The sequence below is a fragment of the Mastomys coucha genome, unplaced genomic scaffold (assembly GCF_008632895.1).
Source record: "Mastomys coucha isolate ucsf_1 unplaced genomic scaffold, UCSF_Mcou_1 pScaffold9, whole genome shotgun sequence".
NCBI lineage: Eukaryota > Metazoa > Chordata > Mammalia > Rodentia > Muridae > Mastomys > Mastomys coucha.
The window spans coordinates 49,109,281-49,122,546 of record NW_022196915.1 but is presented as its reverse complement, the minus strand read 5'-3'; the positions used below and the strand labels follow the sequence as shown (position 1 = coordinate 49,122,546).

Genomic DNA, 13,266 nt, shown 5'->3' with positions numbered 1-13,266 from the left:
ATGTTGTCGAACCCTGTAATCTTACCCTTCATTAACTATTCAGAAGAGGAATTTGATCGTTTCCTTCTCCCTGTATCCCCTTCTTCCTCCACAATCTTCCTTTGGCCCCTGGACTGCTCGTCTCTGACGTTTTATTTACCTCTGGGAAGCACTGAGTTGATCCAAAGTCGACTTCCCATCGGGAACAGGAGGGCGGGGATTCCCAGACTTGATACTGGGGGACAAAGACATTTGGCAGTTTGTTGTTGCTGCTGTTATTTTTTTTTTCAGTCAACCCTCTCTTTAGGAAGTGCTGGTACTGGTCAGTGCAGTTGAAAGAGCCACACCTTTGGGATGGCACCCCACGGAGGTTCCAGGCTATTCCACAATGGTAGCTATGCACCAGGATATAGGGAAGGGGGTGAGGTGCTCACTGGAATCCTGCCAGAAAGGGAATGGTGTAGGGCAGGTGGCCTATGAGCAGCTGGCTGCTTCAGACAGGGCAACCAACTGGCATCTGGGAAATAGACCCTTCTCACAGTAGTGGAAGAACCCAGCAGTATCTATCTCATCTGATCATTTAGGGGCCCGCCTCAGCCTGTGGACCTTTATCAATATCATAGCACAACAGGTCTCTTGAATTTGACTGAACTCAAAGCATTTGCCTGGGAGATGAACTGTCAGGCAGGGGCAGTGAGACAGAAACCATAGTGAGATTTTATATTATTACAATGCTACCTTTGATGGACAGAATGGGACAGTTAGCGCTTTCTTCACCTTATCTCGTTTTGCTGCTTTTTGCTTACTTTTTAAGTGGGTATACTTGAGACAAACATCTTTCTAACATGCGCGTGATCCAAGAGGACCACCCCCTCTTTCTAGGCAAGAGCACCGAAACCCTGTATCTTCGGTGAGGACATGCCAATGAAACACAGTATTATTACCTGCATTTATCATGTGGTACACTTGATCTCTGGACTTATCTGCATACTGTCCCATCAACCAGAAGGTAGAAACAGGCCACGTGTCTGCTGACCAATGAATAGAAAAAGAAACTACTCCAGGTATACAGTGGGATAGTATTCTGTTTTGGAAAAGAAGATCCTGCCATTTGCCACAAAATGCACACCCCTGGGGGGAATGGGGCTAAGACAGAATGAAAGCTGACTCCCAGCCGCACTTATAGGTAGAATTTGAAAGTTGGATGTCTAGAAATGGAAAATAAACTATGGTGGGAAAAGAAGTGGAAACTGGGAGTGAATGTGTTGTTGTTGTTATGGTCTGACTAGGAAGTGTCACCTCTAAAAGGCTCCTGTATGGAAGGCTTAGTTTTCATTGAGGCAGTTTTGAGAACTGGAGCTTAGGAAGGTTGTGAGGTCATGGGGGCTATGACATCATAGATGAATTAACCCACGGATAGCTTTATAATTTATAATTCGATGGCATTTTGAGAGAGCAGCACAACTAACTAAGAGATAGGCCGAGCTGGAGCCAGGAAAGAACTGGGGACCTTTGAAGCCATGTCAATGAAATACTGACCATGATGGCCAGTTCTAACTGTCAGAGTATCTGACTGGGGGGGTGTCTAGATTAGGTTGTCTGTTGGAGATTGTCTCAGTTGCTCTAGTTGACAGGGGGAGATCCAGCCAGAAAGTGGATGGCACCCTTTCCTAGTTTGGGGTCCTGGGCGGTAAGTAGATGAGCAGAGGAAGCTATCCATTCCACTCTGCTCGCAACTGTGGGTGTGCTGTGGCCAGCTGTTCTAAGTTCCTGCCTTGACGCTCCTACTGTGATGGACTGGAACCTGGAGCCATGGTCTAAAATAAGCTGTTTCTCTCCTAAGCTGCCTTTTGTTGGGGTAACACAGCAGCAGAAGTGACACTAGAGCACCATCTAACACTTCACACAACTACTTGATTTAAACATTGCAAGAACTGTGTGGAATAGGTGTGTGTGTGTGTGTGTGTGTGTGTGTGTGTGTGTGTGTGTGCTTTTTGTCTGTTTTTGAGACCAGGTTTCTCTGTATAGCTCTGGCTATCCTGGACTCACTTTGGGCACCAGGCTGGCCTCTGACTCAGAGATATACCTGCTTTTGCCTCCCAAGTACTGGGATTAAAGATGTATGCTACCACTCCCAGGGTAAAGGACTATATAATTTTGATGACACAGATTCAATATACCGAGCACTGTGGACTGAACAGATAATCAGCTTTCTCAGAGGAGGGATTTAAAGCTTGACAAATTTAAATAATTATCCCAAGCTGGTAAGTAGTCACAGTCTGGATGTCTGCATTCTTTCCTGCCACCCTGCTTGGCCCACTAGGCTATGAGCAGCTGTGCAAGAGGAGGCCCACTTGGAGCAGGCGGACCTCAGAGTCACCCCCTTCTGTTCATGCTACCTGTTGGTTCCCTTGACATCACGTCAAGATCCGCTGCTGGTGCAGTGGGGATTCCACTGTGCACATTGTAAGAATTTATTATTCTAAAACAAGGCAAAGCTTATTACACAGACTAACTTTAGGCCTGTTCTCTGTTCAAGCTTGGACACCTCCATAAACAGCATGCCTGTTGGAACCCAGAGCCCAGCCCAGCGAGGTGCGGCAGCTTGGTTTGAGAGGACAGAGCTGCTGAATTTTCCCTTCTTAGGCGGTACCTGTCCAGAGCTCTTCAAGATTCAAGAGAAGATGGAGCCTGGAGGTTTAAAGGCATTTTCATAGTTTTCAAAATACACTTTGAAAAGCCACGGGGTAAGTCACACCATTTCTTCCATGAGACCATCAGAAAATCTAAGCAACTCAAGGTTGAGAAATCACACATCTAGACATCTAGACACACTTCCTTCATGCAGAGAAGACACTCTTCTCTCTGTCTAGACACCCTAGAGGTTAGTAAAAGACATAGCTTTGGGGGTAGGGCTGGCAGAGGAGATGATTACAGCATCCTATTGGTGTGGGGTGGGGTGGGGGAGGTGTGTGTGTGTGTATGATTTTTGTCTGTTTTTGAGACCGGGTTTCTCTGTATAGCTCTGGCTATCCTGGACTCACATGGTTGATGCTTTGTTTGTTGGCGTGAAGTGTTCTGCAGATGGACAGCCATATATATCTTTCTCAATGCTCCGCTTCCTTTTTATTCTAAAAATAGTTATTACATTTATTTAAATATGTGTGCATGCGTACTTGCATATATCTGAGTCTGTGTGTCTTTGTATCTCTTGTATGTGTTTGTGTATCTGTGTGTGTGTTTATGTATGTGCACAAGCATAATTGAATGTGTCACTGTGTGTCTCTCTATCTATGTGTGTTCGTAAGCATGCTTGAACATGCCTCTGTGTGTGTCTGTCTGTGTTCATGAGCATGCTTAAACATGCCTATGTGTGTGCATGAGTGTGTGTGTGTGTGTGTGCATATGAGTGTGCATACCATGTGATACATCTGGAGTCAGGCCATGTGGGAGTTAATCTTAGTGAATGCAGGTCATTAGGCTCCAATGCAAGAGGCAGCCAGCTGTTCCTCCTGAGCCTGGCCCTCAAGAAGAATCCATTGGAGAGAAGAGGTGAGTAGTTTTATGCCCTTTGTGAACAAGAGGTGAAGCAACAGATGTCATTCTGGAAAGGAAATTCTGTTCTTAAAGTCTCTGCACACGTTTTCTTGATCCAGGCAGCATAAACATGGCCACAAGTCAGTGGCATGATCTGCTGAGGAAGGCTGAGCTTCTCAGTCATGGGCATTTCTGAGAAGAGAGGACACTGGACTTGCCCTGTATGGGCTCCCCCACACTGTGCCCCAGTGAAGGCAGAGACAAGGAGAGTGGAGGGGAGATGCATCTTGGTGACTTTTTGAGTGAGACGTGGGGCTTGCAGCTGGTCTGTTTTTCTTTGTACCTGATAAAGTTACAAACACTTTCTATCTAAAAAACAAAATAAAGCAAATCCAGTAAACTGCAAAAGAAAAGTGGGTACATGCAACGATACCTTACACACACTGCCTAACCCATGTGTTCTCTAACATCCCAGCCTAGAGCCCCCAAAGACCTGCATTTCAGACATTCAGGGTTCAGCTCTTAGATCCAAGTCTGGATGAAAATAAGCTATAGAGAGAAAGAAATGTGGCAGTGAAGTTTTGAATGGAACTTTGAAAACTGGGGTGGAGGGGAGGTCTTGGGGGTACTAAGAACTTGATGCTTTTGAAAAGTAATTTGTTGGCTTTTTGATAGTCTGAGAAGTGAGGTTCCCCCCACCCCCAGTGTATGTAATCACTCACTGACGTATTTGTGCTAAAAGTCGTGATCCAGATACCTGAATCCTTCAGCCCTCAAAGGCCTGCTATCAGGTGACCACCCTGAGGTCCTCTTACGCAAGGCCAGCTTTCTCCAGGACGCTCGAATGCCTGCTCAGAGCCCGGTTTATCAGGGCATCTGCCAGTTCCTGCCAAGGGCCCTGGTTGTGTCCACCCTGGCCTATGAGGGGAGCTGGATCTCACCCAGAGCGACACCCGGGTTTTGGTTGAGGGTATTACAGCAGAGTAAGAGTTTTCTTCGGAGCTATAGAATTCAGCACCAGGGCCAGCTCAACTTAGGCAGAATTGTAAAAAAAAAAAAAAAAAAAAAAAAAAAAAAAAAAAAAAAAAAAACAAAAAAAAAAAACAAAAAAAAAAAAACGTCGTGAAGGCAAGCCAAATGGGATGAGACCACTCTTGGGACTGGAAAACGCAAAGGAAATAAATCTAATGGTTGAGCAGGTAAAGCATCGCACCCCTTTCCCTCCAGACCAACCTTTCCATGGAAAAGCATAGGACATTCTTGCAACTGTTTAGAAAGGCCTGCCTGGGCACTGTCTCCTGTAATGGGCCTCTGCATGTCATCTTAGCTGTCCCCTGTAAGTGTCCCTCCATGAGAGAGGTACAGGTCGCTTGCCTGACACAGCTTTTTCTCACTGGGATTGTGAGAGCTGAGCCTCCTGGGAGGCCGATGGCGCAGGGCCTGCGTATGGGCTCCCCTGCCTGCTGCTGGATCAAGTGACGCTGGTGCTGGCGGCCGACGGTTCCCACGGTGGGAAACCGAGCACCATGTTCAGAAAGATCCACTCCATCCTCCACCACGGCCAACAGAGGAAGGCGGCGGCTGAAGGCCCCTACTACACGGGAGCCAGCCCTACTGTCAGGCTGATTCGCAGTACTTCCATGTACGTGGTTGCAGACCACTTCGAGAGGCCCAGAGAGTCCTTAAAGAAGTACAGAAGCACCCACAGCATGGACACCAGCCTGCACTATCTTCAGCAGGAGGACCGTGCCTGGATGTACTCACGCACCCAGGACTGCCTGCAGTACCTTCAGGAGCTGCTGGCCCTGCGCAAGAAGTATCTTAGCAGTCTCGGTGACCTGAGACCCCGGCGCGCACAGGGCGCTGGCTCCACCTCTTCCAAGTCCTCCAAGGGAACAGTGCAAAAGACCCCAGGAGAAGGCAAGGTAAGTTTGGAGTCGGCTGGCTGCAAGCTGTGGTTCTTCCCAGGGCCTTGGGACACGTGCTGCAAGTCCCTGCTCTGGAACGGGCACCACGGAGTGGGACTGACAGTCCCCAGACTTTCAGGGCTCCTGGGTTTGTGGGGGCTGCCTAGGAGATTGAGGACCGGATCCAGAGCAGGTGCATAACCTTCTGTGCCAGGACGTTCTGCAACTGCCTCTGACCATGTGTATCACTTAGTGCCTGATTTGATAGAGGTGGCGTTTGGGGAACAATGACCAATCTCCCTAAGAATGATTGCTCTTCTTAAAGCAGTTGCTGTCATCACACCTGAAAGACCCCAAGCCAAACACGAGTGTGACCTCATGAAAGAAACCTTGTGCATTTGCCCCACTGTTGCTGCTTACCGCAGGGTTTTACAGACACGGCTTTTCTTTTTCTTTCATAGCACTCAGATATGCCACATCTTCTGTCTCAAAAGGGGAAACTGAGGTTCAGCAATCCATCTCTATCTGCCGGGTTGGTTGTTTCTTTCTTCATGTCCTTAGCCCATCTCATTTTATTTTATTTTATTTCTAAGACCGGGTCTCTATGTGGCTGAGGATGGCCCTGAACTTATATCTTTCCTGCCTGGGTCCCCTGAATGCTGGGGCTGGAAGCCTGTGCTGCCATGCGACCACATCACCGTGCCACCACTTCTCGCTGTGTTGCTTATTTACAGTACCCGTGGTTTGAGACTTGTCTGTTACATACTCCTAAGTCTGTTACATACTCCTAACAACCGTTTTCCTCATGGCTAGACCAGGTGTTCAGAGCAGGCCCCATTCTCTCCCCAGAGTATCCTGCAGGCTCTAACCAGGCCTATTAATGTTGAATGGCCGATTGGACCGTCATCAAATCTCTAGGACTTGGCTTCGCTCAACAGGTTTCAACTGTTTGCACTTCATCCCACATGGAAGTGGGTTAAAGAATCATTTTAGCTGTAAACGTGTGTGTTGAGCCCCATACGGGGAGGGCCTCCTAGTCTGGGGTCAGGATGCTGAGGCCCATACCAGTTGGCTATGCAGTTTGAGCCAGTTTCTTCCTTGGAACGGGTACTGGTGAGAAAGGGGGGTGCAGGCTCTGGGCTTCCTTCCAGCTTGACTCTCTGGGGATTCTGGGCCTTGCTTAGCTGCTTCCTGAGGACAGCCCTGCTTTTCCCTCAGAGGGAGCCCTCCCTGTTAAGACACAGCTGGCTCCTTATGGTGCTGAGGATGGGGGAGTGGGTGGGCATGTAAGAGCTCTAGCCCAGTGAGAGCTGTAGTGCGCATGGCCCCCTGCCATGCGAGCCCTCCTCAGGTTATCTGGCACCTCCATTCATAAGCTACTCTGTACTTCCTCCCTACCCCAACCCCCGCATTTAAAAAGAAATTTGGGAACAGAGATCGGTAAAGAAAAATGAATTTATTTGCAGTTTGGCCAGAGCTGGAGGCAGAAAATTGTTGAATTCTCTCCCCTTTCTTGGAGCAATGATACAATTTTATAGAAAAGATGAAACTGAAGCCCGATAGCAATGCACATGCTGATGTAGCTATGAGAGAGGCTGTCTGAACTGTGTGAAACCTCTTCCAGGAGGCAAGCTTCTCCTCCTCCTCCTCCTCCCCCTTTTTCTTCTCCCTCCTCCTCTTTCTCTTCCTCCCCCTCCTCTTCTCCCCTCCTCCTCTTCTTCCTCTTCTTCCTCCTCCTCCCCCTGACCTCCTCCTCTCCTCCCCTCCTGGGGCCAGGGTTTAAGCCTATTTTGTCTGGGTACTTTTCATTCTTTGGGCTACTCCTCTTCTTCCTCCTCTTCCCCCGACCCCCTCCTCTTCTCCCCTCCTCCTCTTCTTCCTCTTCTTCCTCCTCCTCCCCCTGACCTCCTCCTCTTCTCCCCTCCTGGGGCCAGGGTTTAAGCCTATTTTCTCTGGGTACTTTTCATTCTTTGGGCTACTGTTTTAGGACCCCTTTCACAAATAAGACAGAATATTGAAAAGTTGCCAATGGTGAACAGGCCTAATGTAGTGGCAAAGCTATGTCTGTGATGACATGCCCGGTGAGGAGTAGTGCCACCCAACAGATGCTAGTACCCAGCCCCTTCTGCTGCACCAGCGTTTCTTACCTCAGAAATGCCAGGCACTCCAACCAGCAACTACAGACCAGCCTCCTTTACCTTCTGCCTACAGAAAGTCTTTCGCTGGGCTTGGCTGTAAGAGGACACGGTCAGGCTCCAGGACTGGCAGCGTGGCTACCAAAAGGCCTCTTCCCTCCTGAAGTGCCATGATCCTGCCAAGAGTCAGGATTTAGGCCCCTACTGGTCTTTTTCCTGCTCTCTGTTATAGATTGAACTGTATGTTGTCTCTCAAAATCCACATGTTGGAGATCTAGCGCCCAGCACCACAGAAGGCAATCTTATTTTGGAAAAAGTACAACTGGAAGTTTTAGGGTTAAAGCAAATTCTAGTTAAGCAGTGGTGAAAGGCAGGGAAAGGAGATTTATTCAACGTGGCCACATAGGGAAGAGGAGCAAAGCAAGGAGTTCAGTTGTCCCTTTAGTGTCAAAGCCTGGGCTCTGGAAGGCACACTGAGCAGGACTCAGCTGTCTGTCCCAATACACCAATTAAAGAGACAAGGACTAGTGAACAGTGGAGGAGGGGCCATACTGGATGCAGGACATACTGGATGCAGGACATACTGGACGAAGGACATACTGGACGCAGCGGCTGCGTGAGAAGAGGAGGAAAAGCTACCCATCTCCACAGCACTGATGTGAGTTTATGTTAAATACAGGACAAGAAGGACGTGTAGGGAAGCAGTCCTGGTCAAGGTGTGCCCCCACCCTGTGATGGTTTGTATATGCCTGGCCCAGGGAGTGGCACTATTAGGAGGTGTGGCCTTGTTGGAGTAGGTGTGTCAATGTGCATGTAGGCTTTAAGACTCTCAATCTAGCTGCCTGGAAGCCAGTATTCTGCTAGCAGCCTTCAGATAAAGATGTAGAACTCTCAGCTCCTCCTGCACCATTCCTGCCTGGATGCTGCCTTGCTCCTGCCTTGATAAGGGACTGAACCTCTGAACCTGTAAGCCAGCCCCAATTAAATGTCCTTATAAGAGTTGCCTTGGTCATGGTGTCTGTTCACAGCAGTAAAACCCTAATTAAGACACACTCATCACTGGCCCATCACTGGCTTGTCCCTGTGGGTGGCCTACTACATTGTTAGCACCATGTGACATCTCTTCCTTGGAGGCAAATTCATTCTCTGGAAGCAGCATTTCAGCCTTCCCCTGAAGGTGAATTTTAATTCTCTCTCTCTCTCTCTCTCTCTCTCTCTCTCTCTCTCTCTCTCTCTCTCTCTCTGTGTGTGTGTGTGTGTGTGTGTGTGTGGTGAGTATATAAGTATGTACATGTATACATGAAAGTCAGAGGTCAACTTCATACATTATAGCTTATGAGCAATCTACCTTGGATTTTGAGACAACATCTCTCTCTCTGAAATCTGGGACTCACTGATTGGGCTGGACAGCAAGCCCCCGGAACCCTGACACTGGGATTGTAGGTACGCTTTTTATGTGAGTGGGTGCTGGGAGCTGAAGCCAATTCCTCATGCTTGTGTGGCAAACGCTTTGTTGACTGTTCTATGTCCTTGGCCTTGAGATATTTAGTTCTTGGGAAACCATCATTCCAGCAGTCTGACAGTACAAATCTTTCTAAAATGTCTCCTCTGCCATCAGGACAGTTCTCTTCTTTGTTTTCAGACCTCAGTTTTGCAGGATTTGGGGTGATATGCTGGCCTCATGAAAAATCTTTAGGATTCTTTTATTCTTGAAACAGAGATCACAAGTGGTATTTATTGGAGGGGCCGAGTTCAGAGCACATGGTCAGTGCCAGGCGACCATGGCTCAGAACCACATCTCTGTAACGCCTCAGCCACTGTTGGAAGGGCCGACTCAAGCGATTCCATCGTTGATTCTGCTTTTGAAACAGGGTCTTCTCATGAAGCTCAGGCTTACCTCAAACTCAAGATCTTCCCACTTCAGCCTCTCAATGAAAGAAAGGCAAGTGCCCCCTGCCCAGTGTGGCTCATTCTCAGTCTGATAATTCCCCTTCTCCCTTCTGAGCGACTTTCTTTGAAGACATTGATGATTAGCCATCTGGTTTGATATCAACTTTCCTTTATTACTGGGACAAGATCTGTCCAGATGGGCTGATATGGTCCCATATCATGAGGGACAAGTAACAGATGCCAAGCAGTTAGTGCCAATAACACCTTCTATGGATAGCCTAGTCCAGAGCATATTTTGAAGTTCCCATGACCTAGGAACACACATTTGGGTCTTTCCAAACATAAGTTCTAATGTAGAAGCAGTTTCATGGGGTTATGTAGTAACAGAACAAAGAAAGTCATAGATCAAGGCAACTTAAAAACTCCTGGGTGGGTGTGCCAGAGAAACAATCACACAAGATGGGGGGGGGGTTCCCTTACAGGTCTCAGACGCTGTCTGATGACGTTCCAGCTTTTAGGTTGGTGGGGGCTGGTGGGTCTGCTAAGTTAATAGATTACAAAATATCTAATATAAGAATGTTAGTACTGACACAGAGGTGGATGTTTTGGGGGACCAAAACCAGCCCAGGCTAAGGTGGCTGTGTGTAGCCTCTGGGTCCATTCCAACCCCTGCACAGCACTTCAGCTGTGATCATCCACTCAACTGCAGGCACAGCTTTCAGGCATTCTCAACCACGGTCGGAAGCACAGATAGAACAATGGTCTGTGGCGGGTGAGCAGATGTGAAAAGGGGCATCTTGAACTGAGCTGTCCCCCTGTAGGATCCCATATTAACCCCAAGGTACACCCGAGACCTGGCCTGAGGCCTGAAGGCCAGCTGTTGCTGAGTCCATGTTTTTCCTTGCATGGCATTGAGTAGTAGTTGACAATGGCGACAATTAGTTGTCTGAGGGTCCTTTCCATTTTTTATCTCCTTGTGTTGATCTTCTCTGCTCTGCTCTCTACTTCACTGAGTTCTCATTCAGCCTGAGCAAGCTGGCCACTGCTTACCTGTGGAGAACCTGTATGTGCATGTGTGCATGCCTGCATTCAGTGACTGTACTTTCTCTGAGTTGTTTTTCCTATAGCTCGATCTTGTCTCAAGAACTCTCATTATTCTTTTAGAAATAAAATCCCACCCAATTATGAGCACCTCTCTCTCTTTAAATGCTGGAGAGTAAAAAAGAATTGAAGCATTTTGGAGCTGGGTATTTGGGTACATATCTTTAATCTCATCAGCAAGCAGAGTCAGGCAGATTTCTGTGAGTTTCAGGCCAGCCGCGGGCACATAACGAGTGCCTATCTAAAACAAAGGAAGATAAGGAACAAAGATGCATATTGTTTTGGATGTGGTCCTGAGCCTCCTGGCTGAGGCTGGCAGAAGGCAAGATGCTGTAGTTGAAGCCCTGAAAACTTATCTTAAAGTCCTTTGATTAAATCACATTTTGTGATCGGCAAAGCATCTCACGGAAAGATGTGTGGACTTAGTGCGGGACAGCAGCAGCACGTGTGAGACATGCATGTTCCATGCACACAAGGCAGAACATCAGGGTGGAAAAGCCCATCTGGTTCTGTCCGTGGCCACCAGTGTGAAAGAGGAGGCACCACAGGAGCTGACTTACCAGTGGACTGGAATTATGGTGGGGTGGGAGGGCACAGACAGATGCGAAAGAACAAGAGGGGCAAGGAGCTCAGGGAGGTTTCCTTTGCCTTGGGTGCGGGCAGAGCATCTGGCTCCCCTCCCGGCTCTTTGCTGTTTACATGGGAAGTTCATTTGGCAGGACTCGGCCTCCTTCAGATAATTACTGACTGAGTCTAGAAGAAAAGAAACAGCCTAGGTACCAATAGGGCAGGTGAAACCAGGCAGGATAGCAGATTGAGGGGATTCAGGAAAACACTGGAAATTGCCTTCAGGGAGTCAGAGACTAAAGTGGGAAAGGCCATGGGGTTTGGTTTGGAAAAACACAATAGATTCCATGTAGGAAAAGTAATTCAAGCCTCCTGCTTGATGAGGCAGTGGGGCCTTGGGTGCTTGCGTGATGATAACCTTAGGGACCTGTGAAAGCAAGTGTCCGCTGTTCTCTGGGACAGATACCCTCAGAGGATGATTTTCCTCCCCAGTGACTGCAAAAGGGCAGGTGGCAAAGGGACCAGAGAGTCTCAGGGGGAATCAGTCTGCACCAGAAAGCAGGCTACATTACACCAGGCCTTTCTGCATACTTAGGGTAGAAAGGAAGCAACGGGGTCTGCCTGGATTTCTGAGTTCATGCTTGCAGGAATTTGTGCTCAACCAGTTTGTTGGAAACAAACACCTTATGCGGCAGACCACCTCTTTGAAAAAGAGGCTTTACTACCATATCAGTTATGTCCCTAAATCCTCAGCCTTTGTCCCAGATGTTGTGACAGAGGGAATTGTCATGAGTGTGGGTTAGAGAGTCCATGGAAGACAGGAAAGATCAGAATCAAGCCTCAGCTTCTATATGTGAAAATATCATATACCCACTCAGAGGCATTTCAAAGTGCATCTCATGAAGGAAACTACAAGCTGGCATTTACTTGCCACTGTTTCTTTAAACTTATCCACAATAAGCTGGGCACCCCCAAAGCTCTACCTTAAGCTAGACTTCCTACTGGACAAGTTCAAAATAACACAGACGCAGAGCACTCAGCGTAGCACTAATAGCTGGAGTTAAAGCTTTCAAATTAGCCAAAGACCTTTGTTCCCGTGGTGCATGGATACGATGGACAACTATACAGCTATTAAGAAAAGGAGGACCCTCTGTGTGTATTAGGGAGCTGACCCTGGGTGTGTATCACATATGACTCACTGAGCAGACATGAGCATAAACTCGGTTTCTTTTGAAAATCTCGTTGCGTGTGCCCATTTGTGTCTGTTCTTGTGTGTGAATGGGGTTGTGGATATGTGATGACCGGAGGGTAACCTTAGGGGTCAATGCTTGATTTGCGCTGTATTGAGACAGGGTCTCCTGTTCACTGTTGTGTACACCAGGTCAGTCATCATAGAGATCCCCCATCTAGATCACCATCATAGAGATCCCCCATCTAGATCACCATAGAAAAGCTAGTATTACAGATGTGTCACCTTGTCTAGCTTCATGTGGCTTCTGGGGATCCAAACTCAGGGCTCCATGCCTCAGACCCCAGAGTGGTTAAGAGTCCTGGATGCTCAGGTTGGATTCCCAGCATTCGTGAAGTAGCTCACAGCTATCTATAATACCGGGGGTTCAATGCTTCCTTCTGTCCTCTAAAGGCACCGCACATAGATGGTGCATAGACGAATATACGCAGACAAAACACTCATAAAATAAAGAGAAAAAAATAAAAGGTACTTATTATTATTATTATTATCATTATTTTTTAAAACTTTTATTGCACTATGATGAGAAAAGTTACATGATTTCAGTTTATCTGACTTTGTTAACATTTAAAAACATAATTTAATTAAATAGAATTGAATCACATTCTTGTTCCCCTTTTGTACCACCGCTCCTCCCATAGACCCCCCCTTCAATACCTACAATATCTTTTTTGTCATATTCCTTAAAATTTATAAAATATTTTAACAATAAAAATAAGTATTATAAAAGTTGTTTGATATAAAACAACAATCAATTTAACAGTATTATGTAGATGCTCATCAACAGCAATAGTAAAAATACATTTCACAATTATACAAATATATTATACAAGTATAAATTTTAAATAACTCCAAGCATATTAGCTGTATACTTAAAAATAATACATCACTACTAGTATTT

The 13,266-nt window shown here is 47.1% G+C and overlaps 1 protein-coding gene across 1 annotated transcript in view; it reads left to right on the top strand.

Annotated features, from left to right (window-relative positions):
* The first annotated feature begins 5,042 nt into the window (after window positions 1-5,042).
* Window positions 5,043-13,266, top strand: part of CUNH13orf42 (chromosome unknown C13orf42 homolog) — a 24,855-nt gene continuing 16,631 nt past the window's right edge. Inside the window, exon 1 of the mRNA XM_031362283.1 lies at window positions 5,043-5,441. Within this exon, the coding sequence (XP_031218143.1) occupies window positions 5,043-5,441 (399 nt within the window). The remainder of the gene's footprint in view (window positions 5,442-13,266) is intronic.